Raw genomic sequence first — 24,050 nt, forward strand, 5'->3', positions numbered from 1 at the left:
CTGATTTAGAAGTTATGTTTTAGCGAAATTTTGTATTTTAAGTTCCCGTATAACAAGGGATGACTCGTTTTTTTTAGGAAATGTGCAGGCCCGATACATCACGTTGTGATGCACATACACTTTAAGGGATAACTACTTAAAGCATTTCTTAGTTTTTATTTAAACGAAAACTGCATACAGTAGTTTAGTGGTACACATTGCGGAATGCCCTCTTATGGACCTCAAGGATCACACGACCACCCCATCACCACGAACGAGTGTTTGTTATGTTACGCGAACTCAAGCTATGCAGAAATATTGCTATGTGCATTATTACGCATAACACCGGATCCGTATGTTTGTATTTGAACGTGCCTATATATATGTAACATTACTACTGCTATTTCCATCATCATTTCTGCATGATAATCACTGTGTTTTTCACCGTGCTCGTGCTGCAGTTGATGTCGCACCTGCAAGAGCAGATGAGCCTGGTGCTGCGGACACTCATGCAGAACCCGGAGACGCGGCACGAGCTGCTTTCCTGGCTCGCCGGATGCTTGAGCGCCAATGCCGGCCGGCGCAAGCTCTGGGCCAGCCAGATGCCTGCCCTCTTCCATCAGGTGCGCAACGTGACGGGGCACGCTGTGGCAGGCCCGGGTTACGTTTGTGTGCGTCTCTATGAATTTGCCTCCACAGGGTTGATTGAGTCTGCGGTGCGAGTACTCGGAGAAGAGCTCCCACTTGGGTCCTTCAGACTTCATGAGTATTATTATGCGGCGAGCGTCCTCTATTTGGTCAATTTAGCTCAGATTAAAATAATAATACGAGATTAAATAGATTACTGAGTTTGCTGCTTATGAACCTCGCATGGTGCTAAGATCATAACCAGTCAGGCTCTAGATTCATATACAGGGATAACAACAAAGGACATTTTTTTCATCTGCAAAATCTTTGACCCTATCATAATAGTTGGTCAATTTTCAATGTTGGGACTGCAGTTTCTGATATGAAGGGGTAGAATTGACAAACCATGCCGTGTCACCTAGCTTCCTGACCACCATCCTCACGTCTTTGCAGGGCTTCTCCTCCTGATGGTATGCTGCTGAACCTAGGCGGTGTCCTTGCACGCCTCTGCCGTCCGTTCTGCCGCCCGCATTCTCCCAAGTTGCTGGGTTTCGACCCCACGTATTGTGCAGCGGGATCGCTGGAGCCGACCGCGCGTGCGGCACGTGGAGTGCACATGGCTGGTGAGGGAGCGAGGAAGGAGCTTCTGGAGTTGAAGCTTTCGTGACTGCAGGAATCCATACTCTTTTGTTCTTTCGGTAAAGTCACGTAGGTAGAAATAAAATTAAACAAATCACGACGTTTCGGTCGCTTGTGTTGCGATCGAAACGTCGTGATTTGTTTGATTTTGATTCTAACTACGTGACTTTACCGAAAGAACCAAAGAGTAGAGCTTCTGGAGGTTTCACTTGACATGGGAAGCACTCAGTTGGAAAATGCATCCCCAAAAAATGTTATGTATTTTAGCATATCTTGAGAAATTATTAAAATGGAATGGCCTAAACACACACTTTATGCAATATGTCATGAACCCCACTTCTATTTCATGATGCAGTCACTCTTATTCTGGGCTTTCAGACACAGTGTACTTAGCTCGTCAATATTGTAAAGCTTGCTTTCAGTTGTAAATGTTTCTACATTTTTGTAAACCATCAAATATATTACAAATGCAAAACTCTTACCTGGAGTGCTACTCTGTTGAAGGAAAAAATTGATTGTATTATAAAATAACTTTTTACACAAGTGGTCATGGTGGAATATTAAAATTTTCACTTCTTTTAATAAATGAAACTTTTGAGGTTTTGTATCCATTCAGATCTCTCAGAACATTGGAACCCTTCGCATGAGAGAAAGGTCCATTTAAACAGATATCACAGAAGCTACCTCTGAGATCACTTCAAGTGACCTGGCCTTACTTCTAATGACCTGGCCTTCTCAGTACAGAGTAGCACTTTCCCACTCACTCTACCACATTGAGAGAGTAATGTTTGTCACAAGACAGTCAAAGCAGATATTGTACTTCTCGGAGCTGGACCTTAAGCACATTAATCACAGAACCAAAATTACTGTGATCTGTTATATTTTGTGCAGTCATTGGTGACCAGGCTCAGACCATCAACTCACTCCACTTAAGGACCCAGTTTAATCAGAGGCAGCTTGCCTGGATTAGAGCCAGAGGTCACAAACGGGTTTTGATTCTTTACCCGTACCCGTACCCGGCCGCACCAGGGTCGCAAACGGGTACCCATACCCGGGTATCGGGTAGGGTACGGGTATCGGGTACCCGATTGCGACCTCTGATTAGAGCCCAGCATCTCAGTGGCACCAGCTCCGTGCTCTGACCTCCCGAGCCACCCAGCTACTAAATTGGTGGTTATTTTAATAGGCCGGTGCTTCCGTTGTGTGCTCACAGGACTCGAGAAGGAGACATGCCTGGTGCCAAGCGACCCGGGCGAGATGGCGAATCTGGCCGAGTCGTACAACCTGCTCACAGAGATGCTGATCATGGCACAGCTGACCCTCAGTATTGGCTTCCACAGGTAGTGCGCACGTGGGCACACAGTGTTGGATATCGCGCAAGAGTGGTAGCATGGGCATTTAGCTGGATGGGTGGCTGGTTTGCTGTATTACTCGCTGCTAAGTAAGCTGTCAGTATAGCTTTCTGTGTTCCTGCGTATCAGTATTTTTCATCTAAATGCCACTAAAGGAGATTTGAATTGTTTTTCAGAGTATTTTTTTTATTATGCAGAAAATAACATGAAAACGCAGTTAATTGTTTCTCTCGTGATTTTGTCTCTTATTCCCAATTACATTCCAATTGTGGTACCGGCATCATGGCATTAGAAAATGGAGTACAATTTCATTCAGAACTTTTACAGAAAACAGTGCATTACTCCATGTTGGAGGATGCCCTGTGAAAGATAACATGACACAATGAATGATCAAATTCTTCAATTGCCTCTTACCCTACCTTTAATGTGCTCCAACGAGTCTTCTTTGCATAGCAATTGAACCAATCCATTTTTAGTCCTCAGAAATGAAATATGCTCAACTCAGTGAAAAACGTCATCTAGTGGTTTATTTGGCAACCATTGGTAACCGATTTAAAGCTTTCGTGACTGCAGGGATTCATCTTCTTGGTTCTTTCGGTAAAGTCAACGCCGAAACGTCGTGAGAATTATTTTATTTTATTATGTTTTATTTTTGTTATTTTATTACTTCCCTTCTACGTGACTTTACCGAAAGAACCAAGAACATTGGTAACCGGTTTAATTAGAGGTGGTTTCTTGGATTAAAACCCAAGTGTCATCACTGCCAGCTCAGTGCTCTGCCATGACATGTGCCCCCTAAGCAACCTAGCACACCTCTCGCATCGTTGACTTGAATTCTCCCTTTCAGTTCCTTGTCGTTTGAATGACTGTGTTTAATATTTACGTAGGCAACACGAGGAATACATACAAAAGACTACGGTGAAGCAGAAAGAGAAAATTTCGATTTAAAGCTTTCGTGACTGCAGGGATTCATCTTCTTGGTTCTTTCGGTAAAGTCACGTAGAATTGAAGTAATAAAATAATAAAAATAAAACATAATAAAATAATTTTCACGACGTTTCGGCCACAACGCAAGTAGTCGTCCTCAGGAGAGACAGACCTGTTCTCTACCTGACTTTACCGAAATAACCAAGAACAGAAAGAGAAACTTGCGGGTAAATACTGGATGTGCCTCTTGCGGCAGGATGCACGGTGAGCTGGTCAACCTGAATCGGGCTCTGCATCAGCTCCGTGCCGCCTGGCAGGACGCCACGACGGTTGGGTCACCGGCCGCTGCTGGGCTGCAGGAGCGCTTTGAGCACGCCACCTCAGCCTACCTGAGTTTAAAGGCATGGCATCCCAACACATTCCCTAACGCAGGTGCAGCCTGAGCATGTTGTACTCTTGGACAGTGTTCATGATCATCATCACCGTAATCGGTCTGCGGGGCCACGTCCCTGTGTGGTCCTGTCTTCTCATCCTCTATTTGTCTATGTCACACTCTCGTCTTTTCTTTTTCAAGGCCTCGATTACTTATTTTCGGTCACCTTATTGGCCTGCCTCATGGTCTTCTCTATCTGTCCCCAACTCAAATACCATTTTCGAATAAAAATTTCCTTCATTCACTTAGTGTGATCATACGTCTTAATACTTGTTGCCTAAATAACTTTTTCAGCAGCTGTTCTTTTCCTTGCACGTGTCTGATTCAAATGTTTGTTACCCTATACCATTTTCCCCAAAGGCTATGGTTGTCAATTTGCATGGAAGCTGTCTGTTCATTGATTAACATCGATTATTATGATAGATGCATCGAACTGTAAATATAGAGAATAAAATATTGATGTATGCGAATTACATCCAAGTCATATGCTCATGTTGCATTTAAACTGATGGCATGCAAAACAGATCATTACCGAGACAAAAAGAAATTGATTCCTGAATCCATTCCACAACTCCGAATCGCGAGACTTTATCCAATCACCTTTGAGGAGTGAATTTTTTACATGCCTAGATGTTAAAATGTATATTTTTTTATGAGTATTCCGCCCCCATCATCCCTGTGTTTTCTGACTGCAGGCAGCCCTCACTGAGCCACAGGCACTTGGCCACTCCCTGGCCGTTCAGGCCGCCACTGCCGAGCTCTGTGTGCAGTACGCACTGGGAGAGGGGCGGCCGGGAGAGTACCTCCAAGTGCAGTTTGCCGACGAGAACGATGCGGAGGGCAGCGCCGGGTTGGTGGGCAGCCTCCTCAAACACACACCGGGTATGCTGCAGGGACTGCACGTCAGAATCATAATCTTTATTTTTAGACTGGAGGAATCCGATGAGCACTCAAGCTTTCTTTCACAAATGTCCCACTAATTATTACCATTTATGATGTCAGTTGGTCCCTCCGTCCAGCTGTTTTGTACACGGTGTCCATAAAAGGTTTCGTCTATTATTATTGAATTAAGCGCAGCGGTTTGGAATGAGTTGGTAAAACTGTATTCACATGCACACACACTTGGTAGTATGAATATCTAATTACGTGAGTTTCATTCGCCTAAACCTCCACTTGTTCGCCATGGTGATTATGAAACATCATATTGAGATACGAGTGTTTTGCCAACATCTTGGTTGTGATTGATTTGAATGTGTCTGTTCATAATACATTTCTCAGAGTGATTGTTACTAGTGGCGTATAATACAGATATACAGGGATTTTCTAAGATCGTTATACACGATTCATGAACTGCGCTTTGAGATGTTGGAATAACCATTTCTTACTAAGCATTTTAAATTGATCACATCTCACGACTGCTTTGACCTGTTCAGCAGTTTCTCTGGAAGTGGTGTTGTGCCTGCTTAATGTGTTATTCCATGTCAGTGTATGTCATATTTAAACAAAATATGATACCAGCGCAAAATATTATTTGGTCTCAGTGATGTTTTGCTAAACCGTCTTCGAAACGCTCATATAACTTTGCAATTTTACACATCGAATTACACTAATTTCATCATCATAAAAGAATGCCATTTTGTTAAATGGGACGTGTCTGACATCTAGTGGTAAAACTCTGTAGTGCATAGTGAATATTTCTCGCATTTTCACGAAGCATTTCAGATCGTCTAGATGAAATAAAAAACCTTTATGCCCAGCTCGCATAGTGAGTGAGGTGTGTATAGAACGTGATCTGTCCAGGTGGTAGTGATGGTGGCTAAGAAATACAAATAAGAAAAATAGCTTGTGCACAAAGTTCGTCTTCCGAGGTGTCTTAAAAATCATGAGAACCATACACTAACATTACTATAATCGTATTTACCACCTATATTCATCAGCAATTTGTATTCTACTTTTAACTGGAATTCACATTGCGTTAATTTTGGCAGTGCCGTTATTTCCACAAACTAATTGTCAGTAATTGAGGTGGCTGTCAATATTGATGTAGTGATTAATTTATGTTTCTCTCTGTGTGTATGTGCCTCTTCGTTTGTATGTTGTGTATAGATGCCTGTGTGGTGTTCCCACATATATATATGCCATATTGCATGCTTGATGGTTTGCGCTGCAGAGTTCTTGGTGGACAACCTGGCCGACCTGCTCATCTTCCTGCGGAGGTTTTCTGAAGCGACGCTGGAGGAGACTGGGGACTCCCTACAGGACTTCCTCAACCTCATCACCCTCTTCATGGGCAGCACTCATCGGTATGTACCCACATCTTCTTGGTTCTTTCGGTAAAGTCACGTAGAAGGGAAATAATAAAAGAATAATAGGTTTTATTTTTATTATTTTATTATTTCCCTTCTACGTGACTTTACCGAAAGAACCAAGAAGATGAATCCCTGCAGTCATGAAAGCTTTAAATCGAAATGTACCCACATGTCGCTGCAAGAGATCTGACGTGACGCCGAGAGCATAATCCGGATAAGATTTGGTAAAAAACCTGCTCCACCATGCCTCTCACCACTGCCTTTTTTGCTCATTTGCCCTGCCCCCCGGTGGCACCACCGCATGCACAGTATGCGGAACCCCCACCTGCGAGCACGCCTGGCCGAGGTGCTGGAGGCCGTGATGCCACGCGTCGAGGAGGCGACGCCACCCTCCGGTCCGCCCGTGCCCACGCTGCGGCGCGAGCAGGCCTTCACCACTTATCCGCACGCGGCCCGGCTCGCTTGCGCCCTTCTCAACGTCTTCGTCGACATCGAGTTCACCGGTGAGTGTGACACTGGGCCTGCGAGGTTCCTCCGCTAAGAATAAGTATAATTTAATACATTTGTTCTTTGTGTCCTCAGAGCATAGTTGTTTTGTGGGAGGGGAGGGCAATTTATGAGTCATCTCATTTGATTAATTGAGGTGTGTATAGACAACTCCATCACACGATCGTCTACCCTGGGAAAGGACGTCACGGGATTTTTTAAGTCCGCTGCGAAGCATGTGTATTTTCTGGTTCACACACCAGCAGTATTACCCAGGGTGGCCTGCCGGATTCAAACCACAAACGTCTGCAACAAATGAACCTCATGGCGGGACCCCGGGGTCCCATAAGCCCCCGACTCTCGTGTAAACATATTATAATGTAAACAGAAACTTTGCTCTTTTTCCACAATGGGTTTGAAGGATGGTGGCAAGTGTTGTCTTGTTAAACTATGCCTTTAAAACTGACAACTACTTACCTGCAGTACCTCTATTTTAAATACACTATCGAAAAAATTATTTACACCCCTCTGTCAATCATCGTGTTTCTCAGTGTGGATTTGTTAACACACTTTGTAAACAGTACAGAAAATAGTACGCGTTTTCAATGCGCCGTTCATATTGTAACAAGCGTTTATACCAATGTTACTCTACAGAGCAGTGGGTCGCCGCTTCTCTTATCCGCATTGATACGAGCGGTGTGTGGGGACTTTGGCTTAACCGCAAAAAAAACCTATCTGCACAGATCCATACGGAGAATAGAAGTATTATCAAACAGGAGGAATTAACAGTGCAATGCATCTCATCTGTTAAATATCTGCAGGTAATAGGATTGGCATCGATTGAGCCTGGCTGCAGACATTGGTAGGTCACAAATAATAATGAAGATAAGAGCAGTTTCACTGTATTAGGCATACCGTTATAACAAATAAAGGACTTCAGTCGTGTAGGCAGTCTGAGCAGCTTTGAACAAGACTTATGATCCTGCCCATACCCGAGCATGGAGTACATTCGCTTGTTCAGCTGTTCTGCGCATTCGACCTCGCTGCTGCGCTTGGACGACACGACAACAGAACGATCCGCGCCAGTTGGGTCGCGGCGTTTATGTGCGCGGTGGGACGGAGTCGCCAAAAATAAATAAATGCATTACGATTTTGACTTCCGTTTATTCGGGACTCCGGGGTCCCGCCATAGGGTTCAAATGGTGAATGTGCAACCGCTGGGCCATCTCACTGCCTCAAAGCGGGAGACAAGCGGAGTGTAGACAAAGACAAGGGTGTGATGGGCACGTTCGTCTGTTAACCTGCGTTTATCCAGGAAAGCCTCCCAGGGTCTGGAAACTTTCTCTGGAGAGTCGGTCTTTTATTGGGATGTTAGATTAATTTCTTCTTGTGAGTGTTTTGCATTTTTATTTGAAAAATTAAGCACTTGGGGTAGACGTAAAAAAAGCCCACCTCGATGTGGGGATTTTACAATCTCCACGATCCACCGACCCTTGACTCCAAAGCTCTAGGTTACAGGTGGATGCCACCACGCCCGGCAGAGTTCAAGTTGCTTGGAGAAACTCAGGGTAGAATAGTGCAGCCCATAATGTGTAATAGCAGGTGGAAGAACAGGAGAGTAATTATGAATGGGAAGACCACTCCGGCCAGAAAACGCAAAACTGATCAACAACACACAAACACTTTTTTCTAACATTTTACATGGTTAAAGAATGTGTCTTGTTTTTTTTTTGTACGCTGTATTAACAGGTGACCCGCACCATTTTGAGCAAAAGTTTAACTACCGGCGACCGATGTACCCAATTCTGCGGTACATGTGGGGTCAGGATGATTACCGGGCCAGCATCAAGGTCAGTACAAATCTCCAGACAAAAACAAAGCCGCGCTGCAGCTGAGCATTACCCTGATTATCCCGGGCCGAAACATAACATAATTTACGAGTATTTTTCATCTACTACAAACTCGCCACCATTATTAGCCTTGCCTTGTGCTCACTTGTTACGCAATTGTAATTCCCAAAAGGCTGCATTAAGTTATCTCGTAAAAAAAATGCCAGCTTGTATTTCTGTCACCTTCAGTATGAACGCGTTCCGTGTGTGTGTGTGTGCAGGATCTGGCAAATCAGGCATTGCAGAACATCGACGCCACGAATGCACCCCTTTTCCTCCGATTCCTTAACTTGCTGCTCAACGATGCCATATTTTTACTGGATGAGGCCATACAGGTACGACCAACACTCCAAAAAACACGAACGCACGCAAAGGCAAATATCCCCTTTATAGCCTAGAATTGTTTCGAGTGCTATTAGCAAAGACCTATTGATGCTGCTACAACCCATGCTAGGATGCCTGGTTGCCTTTGTCTCCCCAGTGCAGATGTTTACAAACTCTACCAGGTTCACGTTGAATGCCGAGTCGACCTAGGGGAGGCCCAGGACTGACTCACATTTTCACCACTGATGTTGGCCATGGATGGGAATAGAATTAGGTCACTGGATTTGTAGCTGAGTGCCCTGAAAACTGCCTCCACTCCTCCCTCATACACACGTACACTGTGCTTTACCTACAATTATTTCTCCTTTTTATTTTTAGTATAAATCTCTGACATGATTATACTGATGTCCCATTTGAAATAAAGTGTATATTTTTTAGATTTCCCCTTGGTTTTAAGGAAAGCGGCAGTGCTTAGTTATCTCCACGTATAAATCGATGTCTAAGTTGTAAATTCAGTGGTGAATTGCTCCCTGGGAGAACGTTCGCAGTGGACGTGAGTTCGCGATGCGTCCCTCCGTCTGTCGTGATGCGTCGCAATATTTTCCTTTCGGGCGATTCTCGGCAAAAGCATGGAATTCAAACCGATTGCCCCTGTGTCGTACGCGTGGCAATGCAGTATCTGAGCCGCATCAAGGTGCTGCAGCTGGAGAGAGAGCGCGGCGAGTGGGACGGTGATGAGCCCGCAGCGAGACGCGAGCGGGAGAACAGCCTCAACATGTTTGGGCAGCTGGCGCGCTTCCACAACATCATGTCCAACGAGACAATCCGCACGCTCGCATTCCTCACTCAGGGTACCACGTCCACATGTCTGTCATCTGTCCAGCCATTCTTGGGGGAATTGGATTTTTAAGTGTCTTTGAGTTGTGCGCCTTTTGGCGTCATCTGGTCCAACCCATGTGAGACTAGGCTCTAAGGAAAGCTGTCTCGGGTGTGGACCAATCAACTTCAAGGACAGTGCACATTATGAGAGTTAGGTCTTTTGTTTGTATTATGACTGCAGGTATTGCGGTCTATGCAAACATGACTCCTTGTAAAAAAGTGTCAGTTTTGTTGCCAGATAGAAGGGTAAAAAACCAATTATCATATATCATAATTTTCAGCTCTTTTGCCAATGTTTAGCTGGATGAAGGCCTCACCGAAGCTTTGCCAGTCATGGTGTGGGAGGGGGGGGTGTTTGATCATATTTTACTACTGTATAAATGTGTTTATTATTATTATTAATGAATGTGTTGTTAAGACCAAAAATGGACGATTTCTCCACAAATCTGGATGCCGCCTAATGTGGTTGGTTGTAATTACCGGCGAAACGTCACGGTACTTGAATTGTAAATGTTGTGGGTTCACACCCAGGACCAGTTGGGAGATCACTAATGTCCATCGTGGGTGGAAATTGGACTCATATTGCCGGGTTCATGTGTGCTAACTAATCAACCACTTCTCAATCGCAGATTTCACTCTGTAATATAACAAATAAATAAATAAAGATACAAGAGTCTGGTTCACCATGTAAAATTAAATAAAAAAAATTGGCCAATTTGGTTAGTGACTTTCCATTTTACAGAAGCACTTTCACAAACAGGCACACTTGGCTATTTCTGACCTGTTGATTCCCAGAACCAGAGTTGTAACCTGGTAATTAATGGCGGAGCCAGGATTTTCAGGTAGGGGGGGCAACCCCTCCAGCAATGAAAAATGATAGGCGTTGTTAGTAAGTAAGTCCCTTGCTTTTTATTCGACGCGTGTGTGGCGATTGCGCAGCCATCGATCGAGGGTCGAATTCGAACCGTGTGTGATCGGCATCGCGCTCGCTGAAGGTGTTTGCCTTCAGGGAAGTCGTGTACTGTATACGCAACTGCGCACAATTCTGAGTCACTTATAACTTCTTTGCCGTTACTTATTGCCAATTATGGACTCAGACTATTATCGTATCATCTCATAGAGTCCCTGGCACGTAATAACATGCTACACAGTAACAGTGGGGGTCGCAAAATGCCGATTTATTACTAATAAACCCCAATAGTCCGTCAAAATTAGGGATTTCGATCGGATCATTGGGGGGGCACGTGCCACCCCACCCCTCCACTGGCTCTGCTGGTATTTAAATGTTGCTTGGTTGAAAAAGTTATTGAAGGCAGGAACAGTAGGTAGGTCAGCCTGGACAGACACAGTCCACTGCATCTAATGAATGGATCTAGCCAATGGTCTCCTGCCATTGAGCGTGTTCCACTCGCTCTCTATACGCTCATTCCGAACCCTGTCTGGCATCGCATGCTCTGGTAATGTCATCAGTACCATGGTGTTTTGTGAACAATCCTTTAAAGGAGGATACAACTCGTAAAAAATACTAAAATTAAACAGGTTTTGTAGATACTTACCAAGGCTGCGTGTACCAGTTTGTGACATACATTTTTTAAGCCGTGTTATTGAGAACAAAATACTTTCGAATCACAATCAGGCACTTGGAATTGTTGGAGCGATCTACAACAAGGAGTTCTCGATACATTGCTTATATATCTCTATGAGCTCCTTATATATAAATATTCCAGTTGGGAATCATTTCTGGGCTGGGCATGTTATAATTTGCAAGTATTTTTGTTGTTTTACGAATGATCGTTTTCTGAATTAATTTGTATTTAAGATTTTTGTTCTGTTAATTGGAATTCAGCCTGGTGTCACTGGAAAAGCGCTTGACTCGCAATCATAGCATTGCGAGTTCAGATCTCTTATCAATTGTTGGCTAAGCCAGTCAATAGCTACCACTTCAAACCAACAACAGTTGTCCTATGGAGAGGCTGGTTCCTTCCGATTGTCACTTCACTGAAGAATGTAATGCTGATAATTGTTTTTTTACCCTTTTATCTGGCAACAAAACTGACACCTTTTTTTACAAGGAGTCATGTTTGCATTGACCACAATACCTGCGGTCGGAATGCAAAAAAAACACAACTCTCATAATGTATGCACTGTCCTTGAAATTGATTGGTCGACACCCGAGACAGATTTTCTTAGAGCCTAGTCTCACATGGTGTTGGACCAGATGACGCCAAAAGGCGCAGAAAAGGTGTCAGTTTTGTCACTAGATTAAAGGGTAAAAAACCAATTATCATATTTAGCTACTGGCAAAGAAGGTTCCAATAATGTAATGCTGGTTCGATGTATGCGCTATCTTGATCACGGTACAAGCTGCCTCTCCTGTCTGTCCCTTGTCTGTGTACGGCCCCTTCTTGCCCATACAGACATCAAGGCCCTGTTCGTGAACCCGGTGCTTTGTGACCGCGTCATCGCTATGCTCAATCACTTCCTGCAGCACCTCGCCGGCCCGCGCATGGGTGCCCTGAAGGTCAAGGACTTCAGCGAGTTTGACTTCCGGCCGCACCAGCTGGTCTCCGACATCTGCACCATCTACCTGAACCTGGGGTCAGTGGCACTTTCGCGGCTATATGGTGGCAGGCCAATGATTAACCCACCCTGTTCGCCTACAAATGCTCGTGAATTAGTTTGTGAAAAATATCTCAACCCCGTTCGTAAGGCGTTTTGTCACCAGAGCTCTAGTTTGTGACATAGGTCCGTTAAGATTAACAATGAATTGGCCCTTTATTGTCTATAATCGATCATTCATATTTACTGTTGTCCTGTAGAAACTTGGCTTTAAGGAATTCCTTATGTCTCAGGCACAGAATGTGGTGTCTTTGTTGAGTCAAGATTCATATGAATATTTACTTCATTAACCAATGTTTAATTGTAATGATCTTGTTTGAAAAATGTATCTTGTTTGCGACATTGATTTATAAGGATTGATCTCATTTACAACTAAACTAAACTATAAACTAAATTATTTTGTATTTTATCAGGTTAGGCCCACTTAGCTATATAGATATTTTTCAGAAGTGACCTGGTCACAAATGACAGCTCAAAGAAGTGGCTTATCACGTGGAAATTTATAGCAGCCAAATACTCTAAACTCATGTTGATTCTAAATGTGGAGGGAAAAACCGGAGGACCTGGAGAAAAATCCACGCGACCAATGGGAGAACAGGCAAACTCCAAATATACAGACGTCGGGGTCGGGATCGAACCCACGACCTCCTGCATACCCGGCGGAGAGTTAACATCTCGCCACCTTTGTCGAGCCATCAAAGGGAAAGAATACTTTTTGGCTCACTGATTTTATATTTGAAATCTTATTCTCTCTGAAGAAGTGTAACAGGACCTCAGTTTCATGTCTTGTTTGAGACAATCTCAGGGCCTCAGTTTCATGTCTTGTTTGAGACAATCTCAGGGCCTCAGTTTCATGTCTTGTCTGAGTTAATCTGCTCTGACAGCAACAGTGGACCCGAGCACCATGCTCGCACGTGAAATGTGTGAATGCCCAGCGACAGGGCACCCAGTGTACCCTGCCCTACATATTGCACAATAATACAGTACAATTTGAATACTATACAATTGGGCTGAAATGAATGCAAATGCACATTGAGGTGCTGTACAGTTGGGGATTTGTATCTCTTGCAAGAAAGAGAAACAGAGGAGTTGAGGTTGTTTTTAATGGTGTTGGAAGGATTATGAGACTGAGAGGGCAAGAAGATACTTCATAGAGAAACAGGTCAGTCGTGGGCAGAGGAGAAGAGAGATGTCTTGACCATAAATGGAAGGGGTGTCAGCAGTTGTGGATGGCCAGAGAGGAGTGAACTCTAGACATTGGGGGCAGCGGTGAATATGTATCGTTTGTGTTCGCTTGTGACATTCGCAGTGAGAAGGAAGCGTTCTGTGCGGCCGTGCCGAGGGATGGGCGCTCCTACTCGCCCACGCTGTTTGCGCAGACGGTGCGCGTGCTCACCCGCATCAACAAGCCTAGCGACATGATCACCGCGTTCGTTAACCTCGCCGACAAGGTCAAGGTACGGTGGGGCCTATATAGGCTTTGCAGTTATTATGGCAACGCAACGGAGAGTCCTCGAATGCCTGCCTCACAGTTGGCTTTGGAGAAATTATTGTTCGTTTATTTTGGAAAAAAATTTTTTCTCTCGTCGATTTGTATTATCGTCTTATTGCTGGAGTTTCTCACCGAGTTATTTTTAACTGTACTTTATTTGCACCCCACATTCTCCCCCGCAAAAATTAGACTTTTGTCTTCGTGGGTTCTCGCCTGGTTTTAAATGCAGCTCTAGGTAACGATGATATCAATGACGAGCGGAATCATACTTGGACATTTAAAAATATCGATTTAAAGCTTTCGTGACTGCAGGGATTCATCTTCTTGGTTCTCTTGGTAAAGTCACGTAGAAGGGAAATAATAAAATAATAAAAATAAACGTAATAAAATACAATTCTCACGACGTTTTGGCCACAACGCAAGCAGCCGTCCTCTTCACCTGAGGACGGCTGCTTGCGTTGTGGCCGAAACGTCGGAGGACGGCTGCTTGCGTTGTGGCAGAAACGTCGTGAGAATTGTATTTTATTATGTTTATTTTTATTATTTCATTATTTCCCTTCTATGTGACTTTACCGAAAGAACCAAGAAGATTTAAAAATATATTTGAGACGGTACTACTTGTGAGCCCATGAAGGCATTGTAAGACATCAGAAGAATCGCACAGTGAACAAGATGCTTAAACCTGCTGGTGTTATAAGTTAAAGTGCAGTTTTGTAGTTTTATTGAGCAGTTCTGTGTCTCGCCCCGTTGTTTATTTTAATCCATATGTTGACTACATTGCCAAGCCACCTCTAAATGTCATTTACATTGTGGCGGAAAAAACCCAGTGTTCTATAAAACCGGCTGTTATCTCGTGCAATAAATTCCCACTACGATGGCCCATCCCCGGTGCTGTGCGAATGCATTGGCACTCTCATACTGGAAGTTAAGCATTGATGGGGAAAAACAATGATATGTATTGCTAAAGGCTGTGATGGGTATGGCTTCGTGAATCCAACAGAGTGCATGATATGTATGAGACTTCCCATATTCAGAGATGCAAGATGGCCAGTATATGGTAGTGCAATAAACAGGTTACTTATCTGGAGGGATTTTTGGTTTTTGCTAAACAGCGATTGTCCAATAGCGTTTCATATTCATCGTAAATTGGTGTTCAATGTGTATTGTCGGGTTGTGTTTAAAGTCAGATACCAGGTAATGTTTTCTGTTGGATACAAGTTGACTGATAGTGTTAAGTATTGTTTGTCTGATGGTTTATAATGACAGTCATCAGGTGTTATGTGACATTGGTCACCAGGTAGTGTTAAATATTTGACGTCAGGTGGTGTTTGTCTCGTTGGAAATGGTATGAACAAGAAACATTTTTGAGCAAAGAAGTGTTACAAATAATCGGATCCCAAAGACTGCTTCTGGGTTGAGTGAGCCAGGAGGGAAGTAGCATGATGTGGACACGTAGAAGAAGGCTCACAGGCTACCCTCCTGCTGCTCCTCCTCCTTGGGTAAATAGGACACTGAACGGCAAGAAGAAATCAAAAGATGAACAATTGTAGGGAGTTGGACCCATTTCAGCCGGGTAAACTGTGCTGAGAGGAATCGCAAGCTCTTCACATACTCTTTGGGTCTTTCGGTAAAGCCACGTACTGTAGATAGCAACGCAAGCAATCGTCTTCTTCACGTAAGTTAACCATCGACCTCTCAAACCAGGGCTGTGTAGTCGGTGCTGCCCGATTGCCCTTGCTGAGGCAGAGGTCGCAACCAGGTACCCGATACCCGTACCCTACCCAATACCCGGCTACCCGTACCCGGCCGGGTACGGGTACCCGTTTGCGACCCTGGTGCGGCCGGGTACGGGTAGGCCGTTAGTCACTGGTGAGTAACCGTTTGTCACTCATTTCGGGTAGGGTACAGGTACGGGTAGGATACGGCTACCTGTACCCGGCCGGGTATGGGTACCCATTTGCGACCCTGGTGCGGCCGGGTACGGGTACGGGTAAGGAATCAAAACCCGTTTGCGACCTCTGAGCTGAGGACAACCCTGTGCCCGCGCGCAGTCTCTGGCCGACCAGCACCAGCAGGAGGAGGAGACGTACGCAGACGCGCCCGACGAATTCCTGGACCCCATCATGAGCACGCTGATGCAGGACCCCGTCGTGCTGCCGTCATCGCGAGTTACCCTGGATCGTTGCACCATCGCACGGCACCTGCTCAGGTGCGCGGGTCCTGCACACAACGCAAACCCTCTGCCTGTGTCGGAGGCTCGTGGTTATGCTTTGACCTTGATGTCCCACATTGCACGGTGTGCGTGACGGTTATTATGTTTGTGTTATACGTGAACTAGTCCACCAAGTTAAACTATGACCTCTGGCATGAAGCGATTTTTTTTGGAGATCTAAGCTATGGAACTCCTGAAGGACTCTTTGTGTTTTCATTGGGAATTATGCTGAAATACTTATTTTCTATTTTGTTTTCTCATTTGGTAAATATTGCAGTTTACCACTGTAGTTTCCATCTTGTTAGTGCAAGTCTTAACCTCTTTATACTTTTGGATTGTATATAGCCCTGTAATAAAATGTTATAGCCTTTGTCAAACCATTGCCTGTTGAAGACCTCTTCACAGCCAACACAGCATGGGAATGCCGTCATCGGGCAGATGGCTAGTGCAGCCTGGTTAGCGAGTGTGGGCTAGTTAGTGTGTGGCTAGTCAGTGTGGGTTAGTTAGTGCGGGCTAGCTAGTGCGGGCTAGCTAGTGCGGGCTAGTTAGTGCGGGGTGGTTAGTGTGGGCTGGTTAGTGTGGGCTAGTTAGTGTGTGGCTAGTCAGTGTGGGTTAGTTAGTGTGGGCTAGTTAGTGTGGGCTAGCTAGTGCGGGCTAGCTAGTGCGGGCTAGTTAGTGCGGGCTAGTTAGTGTGGGCTAGTTAGTGTGGGCTGGTTAGTGTGGGCTAGCTAGTGTGGGCTGGTTAGTGTGGGCTAGTTAGTGTGGGCTAGCTAGTGTGGGCTAGTTAGTGTGGGCTAGTCAGTGCGGGCTAGTCAGTGCGGGCTAGTTAGTGTGGGCTAGTTAGTGTGGGCTAGTTAGTGTGGGTTAGTTCGTGCGGGCTAGCTAGTGCGGGCTAGCTAGTGCGGGCTAGTTAGTGCGGGGTAGTTAGTGTGGGCTAGTTAGTGTGGGCTAGTTAGTGTGGGCTAGTCAGTGTGGGCTAGTTAGTGTGGGCTAGTTAGTGTGGACTAGTTAGTGTGGGCTAGTTAGTGTGGGCTAGTCAGTGTGGGCTAGTCAGTGTGGGCTAGTTAGTGTGGGCTAGTTAGTGTGGGTTAGTTAGTGCGGGCTAGTTAGTGTGGGCTAGTTAGTGTGGGCTGGTTAGTGTGGGTTAGTTAGTGTGGACTAGTTAGTGTGGACTAGTTAGTGTGGGCTAGTTAGTGTGGGCTAGTCAGTGTGGGCTAGTTAGTGTGGGCTAGTTAGTGTGGGCTAGTTAGTGTGGACTAGTTAGTGTGGGCTAGTTAGTGTGGGCTAGTCAGTGTGGGCTAGTCAGTGTGGGCTAGTTAGTGTGGGCTAGTTAGTGTGGGTTAGTTAGTGCGGGCTAGTTAGTGTGGGCTAGTTAGTGTGGGCTGGTTAGTGTGGGTTAGTTAGTGCGGGCTAGCTAGTGCGGGCTAGCTAGTGCGGGCTAGTTAGTGCGGGGTAGTTAGTGTGGGCTAGTTAGTGTGGGCTAGTTAGTGTGGGCTAGTTAGTGTGGGCTAGTTAGTGCGGGCTAGTTAGTGTGGGCTAGTTAGTGCGGGCTAGCTAGTGCGGGCTAGCTAGTGCGGGCTAGTTAGTGCGGGGTAGTTAGTGTGGGCTGGTTAGTGTGGGCTAGTTAGTGTGGGCTAGTTGGTGTGGGCTAGTTAGTGTGGGCTAGTTAGTGTGGGCTAGTTAGTGCGGGCTGGTTAGTGTGGGCTGGTTAGTGTGGGCTGGTTAGTGTGGGCTAGTTAGTGCGGGCTAGTTAGTATGGGTACTTAGTGTGGGTAGTTAGTGTGGGCTAGTTAGTGTGGCTAGTTAGTGTGGCTAGTTAGTGTGGGTACTTAGTGTGGGTAGTGTGTGTGGGCTAGTTAGTGTGGCTAGTTAGTGTGGGTACTTAGTGTGGGTAGTTAGTGTGGGCTAGTTAGTGTGGGCTAGTTAGTGTGGGCTGGTTAGTGTGGGCTGGTTAGTGTGGGCTAGTTAGTGTGGGCTAGTTAGTGTGGGCTAGCTAGTGCGGGGTAGTTAGTGTGGGCTGGTTAGTGTGGGCTAGCTAGTGCGGGCTAGTTAGTGTGGGTAGTGTGTGTGGGTACTTAGTGTGGGTAGTGTGTGTGGGTACTTAGTGTGGGTAGTTAGTGTGGGCTAGTTAGTGTGGCTAGTTAGTGTGGGCTAGTTAGTGTGGGCTAGTTAGTGTGGGCTAGTTAGTGCAGCCTGGCTAGTGTGGGCTAGCTAGTGCGGGGTAGTTAGTGCGGGCTAGTTAGTGCGGGCTAGTTAGTGCAGCCTGGCTCGTGCGGCTAGCTAGTGTGGGCTAGCTAGTGCAGGCTAGTTAGTGCAGCCTGACTAGTATGGGCTGGCTAGTGTGGGATATTGATTACTTTTTACTTACCATCTAAGTGGCTAAGCAGGGTTATACTTATAATAATACGAAAATTATGCTCTTTATTTAGCCCCACTGGATGGTGATGCTTAGCTAACTCTGTTATCTAATATTTCACTTAGGGATGACTCATTGTGAAGGGCACTGTATTACCTTTATATTATTATTATTTTACATTCAACAAAACACTTTGGGTAAACATTCCTGAAATGAATATAATGTTACATGGCATCCTAAAAAGTGCACAGCATTGGCTGATTTTCAAGCATTTGTTATCAAGAGAACAGGAGAGCATGTGGGTCGGAACACAGGTTGGATCGCAGCTTTCACTTGAGAAGTTTTCCAAGGTCAACTTTGCGCAAATGTTGTATCATCGCCGCTACGGTTATGCCCAGTCTGCGGTCACCCTTCTTTGTTTAAAACTAAAGAACATAAGCCTCATTGCAACATCTGCTATCCTACAAGGCTTTTTTTAAGGTATGCTTTATTGCTCTTGCAGTGAAGCTGCAAAGGCACCGTGACTCGTTTTGTTGTATAGCATGCACTGTACAGGTGAACACCTCACATTTTTCAAGGTCAAAAACTCAGTTGCTCAATTAGACACCTGCAACCTATGCCAACTTTTGTTACAGCCACTGAACTTCATGTGATCTGGAAACAGCCATACTATGGAGTTCAAAATTAGCATTAAAGTAAATAAATGGCATTGCAAGCATTCTGGTGCCTTAAGGAGAGAAAACTGCAAATGCTTTTGGTTTTCTGGTTTTGCCTGGTTTTTTATCCCAGCATCCAGAGACGGCTGGATGCTAGGTTTTCCTGGCATGTTAATGTTTAATTAACCTTCTCTTAACCCTGGCCCTCCCATTCCACACCATCCCGCAGTGACCACACGGACCCATTCAATCGCAGCCCCCTGACTATGGAGCAAGTGAAACCCGACACGGAGCTCCGGGACCAGATTCAGGAGTGGCTGCAGCAGCGGAGGCAACAGCAGCAGCAGCAGCAGCAGCAGGAACAGCAGCAGCAGGAACAGCAGCAGCAGGAACAGCAGCAGCAGGAGGAACAGCAGCCAAGTGGGACCAGTTAACCCCCCCTCCTTACCCCTGCTGTGTATCCAATGTACATTTATAAAGCAAACCGGAATAAGCCAGACCGTGACTATAGCAAATATAACATTTACCAAGTGTGACTTAGCAACTAACCACGATACTGCTTGACCTACAATGTGAAGCTTTATCAGCAGGGGTGACCCATTCAACCCATAGCTTGAGTGTCAATGTAATTTAACAGAACACCGTACCAGGGCAGCCTTTTAGTTTCCTCGACAGAATGCTCGGCGCTCGCATCGGCTTTATTCCACATCACGGGTTGAAGAATTTAGAAGCAGCACCTTCCTTGGCTAACGCTGACCGCGAGGTTATGTAACGCAACACATCACCTTGCATTGCAGACAACTGCCCCTCTTTGCAATTGTGTTAAAAACAAAGCCGTTTTAACGAGTTCAGAATATTAAATAACGGGGGTGTAAATAGCAATATATGACACGAGGCATTTATCAATAATAATTAATTGCTAACACGGGTGGATTGGTGGCTTGGACCCAGCGATCCGATTCCTGGACATGACTAACATATTTGGTGAGTGATATGTGAACCGGTCCCGACTTAACTTTTCACCTTCCCTCATCATCCGCATTGACCAGCGTCGTGCAGCATTGCCAAGCAATCCCCCATGATCGACGGAGTACGGGAGTGCTTTCACCCAGCAATGAATTGAGTAAGAGCTGTAAATTATTATCATTAAATGTATTTGCTAAAACATTTGATTTTATTAAAAATTCTATGTAACATATTTAAATGGCTATACGTTTAAGTTCCTGAAGCTAGCTTTACACACGCCTTGCTGCAAGTGCAACATGGAAAGTTTATTGTCTTCTAAAGTGTAATCTAATGCGGCGTACAATTGGAATAGTGAATCAGCATCGAGCCAAGTAAAAATTTTCCACTTATACTGCATGTCACCGTGTAGAAGCTTTTGAGCGTGTAAATCTGCAAAATCAACACTGAACACATGCCGGCTATATCCGTAGGTGATCGTCTGCTTTATATTGAGGCACCGTGTGTGACGGCGCCGCTCAATACATTTTTGCTCAAACTTTTACAAGTCTGTTGAAATTTCATCGCGAGGGCTTTTAACGGGCTGGATGAAGCATTGCCAGTGTAACGCAAGTGATCCAGAAGTTAATGAGTCTCGTCGATGTGGGAAATAATCCTGATTTGTAAAGTAGCAACACGCAACAAAAAGTATGGAGTAACTTTGAAAACGACCTTGCATACAGCAGGGCTACAAGCACGTTAAAATATCTGGAATAGAGACTCGCATTGTTTTCCTTGCTTTGTGTTTGATTCTCCTCCACAAGTTGATTTTATTCAGCAAAAGTGCCGTTATTCATATTTCTCATTTAAAAACACAGCGGCCTCTTCAGTCTTGCTTTGGACTGTAGTAATAATTTTTTAATGGTAAACATGTTTTCGGGTAGTTTGTTGTTGGAAAGCACCAGCATACCAATAGATGCCTACATAAATGCACCCCAACTTTTTTTTCTTTCCCCCCATGACCTTTTTTATTTGGTTTCTTTGCTACTGTTTGACACAGTCACGAGGCTTTTGCAACTTTTGACAGCTCCCATATCTGTGTTTGTTCTTCTAAATAAATATTAATAAATTCCACAATAGCTGATTATTATTCAAGACATTCAGAAATCTACATTTATTTATTTTTACATTTCAACGATGTGTTGTCACTCTATTGCCTCTGTCTTAGTAGGTGTAGTACACACGATTCCGCTTAGACACGAGTGCGTGTGGGTCCTTGGCTTAATTGGACTGCGAAGGCAACTTCTGCCGGTGAGCGCGCGTCATGGTTGGAGTGTGGAATATGCGGGAGTGGGAAGCCAACGTAGAATGTGAAGGAACTCGCAAGTGACTCTTCGCACAAACTTAAAACTCATTTGTTTAGAACTGCATTTTGTGTTTAGTTGTCCTTCCCCCGCACCTGCGATTAGCACTACTACGTACGGTGCAAAAGGAGTTCATACGTAGACTCGCACAGAGACACATCGGCTCACATAGACACAGACTCACTCATTTCTTTAGAGCTGCTTTTTGTGTTTAGTTGTGCAAAAGAGGTTCAACATGCATACAAACTGCTTGCTTTTGAGGGCTGAGCGTTAGTGGTGAGTTGTGCGCTGGGGCAAAGTGGAATTTGGTATCTGTACCCAGTACAGGTCCCACTAGATTGGAATGCAGTTAATTGCGGTTGTTGGACTGAGTTTCATGAGCACGCCACATTTAGCATTGCATTTATAAGGCCCTATTCATATTAGACTCGCTGATGTTCACTTTTGTATTTATTTTACTATGTGAATGTAACCCGAGTTTGTTAGAAGTAGGACTTTATATTTGTCGAATTTTTATTTGTTGCCATTCACTAGACTAATTTTTATATATTTGTGTTTGAGTAAATAATGGACTGTCTAATTCGGATAGAGCGGCCGTGAATGTTGCAGATCCTGATTTGAATTTTCTTGAATTAATTTTATTTCCGTTCTTAGTTTATTAATGTGGCTGCTTTAAAACATCGGAATAAATATCAACTCTCACCTTCATTTGCATGGTCTTAGGAGTCCATAATGTACATAATTTATACTAGAACATTGTACATACCATACATGTGTGTGATTTGTGTTTGCACACATGAATATTTCTCCATTGTATTTTTCATTTTACTCCTAGAAAACTATTAGAGGACAATATTGGTATAGACTAAATGGAAGTGGACATGCGTGTAATTGACTGCACATTGATCTGTTGTAGAGTAGATTGTTGTGTAATGCTAAGAATTTAAGAGGAATGTTTATGTATATAAGTATATTGAATATGGTATTGGAAGAAAAATGCTTCTAATGATAATTAAACATTGTCATTTATTTCCTGATCATATGCTGCGAACACACATTCACTCGCACAAGCGCATGCACCTCGCATTTTACTGTCAAGAGCTCATTGCCACACACTCATAATAGTAATAATCTGAATCTAATTTCAAAGATTGAGGCGTCTGCTGGTTTGTCCACATTGATATGGGTGCGGTGCACTGGAGTTTGATACAAAATATGCTGCGCCGATGTGGTGTGCCGTGGATTATGGGAGGAATTGGCCGTGCGATTCCATTGATCTGCGATTGTAGAGGAAGAGTGGCACGTGATTAGCTGCTGAATGCACGATACATTTGCAGATTCCAATGTTTTTCAAAGACCAAAATGGTGCAAAACTGTTTTTTGCGTCTATTTTAAAGTTTTTTTTTTTCATTTTGAGATTTTTAAAAAGCGAAAATCTCTTTTAATCCGGACTCAACAAGTCACATCAGAACACCTAATCTTACGTGGTGTTAATAAAAAAACATTCTTTGCAAAAAAATAGCTTTTTTCCATTCACTCGTTGTCCTTGCCTACTTCGACAGCTTATGACTTTTCGGCCCGTGAAGGTTTTTCAATCTGCCGCTGGTGAAGGGGAGCAGTGGCAAACCACCAATACAGTAGTCCACAAATGATTACCATTCGTGGGTTATTGGGATGCAAATTATTGTACTTCTGCTGTAATTTGACACTTCCGAAAGCACGGCTAAACATCGGTGTTTTTAAATGCTTCTTGAAACTTGTCAGAGCTGCGTTGGACCGTCCACTCATAGGCGGTAGCCCCCAGCCGAGTGCGTTCCAGACGGCTGGCGCGGACGCGGGGAGCACAGCACTGAGCTGTGACGGTGTCCAGTGGCGTCAAATCCATGGTTGACACGTGCTGAATACGCACCACTTTATCCGCATGTTTAATAATGGAAATGTTGGGATAACCAGAATGAATACAAGTCTCATTTATCTGTTCCATATACATACACGTGCAAGTTAATATTCCTATTTCGTTTTTAACTTACGGAAGTGATGTCATTTGCTTCCCGTTTTTGTGCACATTCAAGATTTAGAATCATTGCAAACAGGACCACATTTTTTGCAGCTTAGTATAAAAGATGTAGTTTTTCTAATCATGAAGCACTTTGGGGTTTTGTTCTCGCTTTAAGATTTGCATGGGTTTTAATTGAGGGTCGATTATCTGGAAGAGCAGGTTGAGATGCTGATGTGTTTGTATTGAGTGTAATTACAACTGGAAGTGCAAATGATTGCTGTAATAAAGCTGTCGATGGACTCAGACGCAGTCGTGTTTTTGAATTTGCATATCCCAGGTGTGGGAGACGCATAATAACAATACTGCAAGTGATAATTGTTTTTTTACCCTTCTATGTGGCGACAACACTGACACTTTTTTTTTTACAAGGAGTCATGTTTGCATAGACCACAATACCTGCAGTCATAATGCAAACAAAAGAACATAACTCTGATAATGTGCACTGTCCTTGAAGTTGATTGGTCCACACCCGAGACAGCTTTCCTTCGAGCCTAGTCTCATATGGG

At 44.4% G+C, this 24,050-nt stretch overlaps 1 protein-coding gene across 1 annotated transcript in view; it reads left to right on the top strand.

The window, feature by feature from the left end:
* Positions 1-23,787, top strand: part of UBE4A (ubiquitination factor E4A) — a 34,443-nt gene extending 10,656 nt beyond the window's left edge. The window contains 15 exon segments of the mRNA XM_061550931.1: positions 441-602; positions 1,060-1,071; positions 1,073-1,229; positions 2,459-2,585; positions 3,781-3,925; positions 4,653-4,839; positions 6,128-6,260; positions 6,576-6,769; positions 8,502-8,602; positions 8,863-8,976; positions 9,642-9,816; positions 12,262-12,442; positions 13,773-13,920; positions 16,007-16,164; positions 19,409-23,787. Coding sequence (XP_061406915.1) covers positions 441-602; positions 1,060-1,071; positions 1,073-1,229; positions 2,459-2,585; positions 3,781-3,925; positions 4,653-4,839; positions 6,128-6,260; positions 6,576-6,769; positions 8,502-8,602; positions 8,863-8,976; positions 9,642-9,816; positions 12,262-12,442; positions 13,773-13,920; positions 16,007-16,164; positions 19,409-19,613 — 2,199 coding nt within the window. The 3' untranslated portion in view covers positions 19,614-23,787.
* Positions 23,788-24,050: the final 263 nt, after the last annotated feature.

This window comes from Lethenteron reissneri, chromosome 13, assembly GCF_015708825.2.
Source record: "Lethenteron reissneri isolate LAM-NWPU_2019-01 chromosome 13, ASM1570882v1, whole genome shotgun sequence".
Lineage (NCBI taxonomy): Eukaryota > Metazoa > Chordata > Hyperoartia > Petromyzontiformes > Petromyzontidae > Lethenteron > Lethenteron reissneri.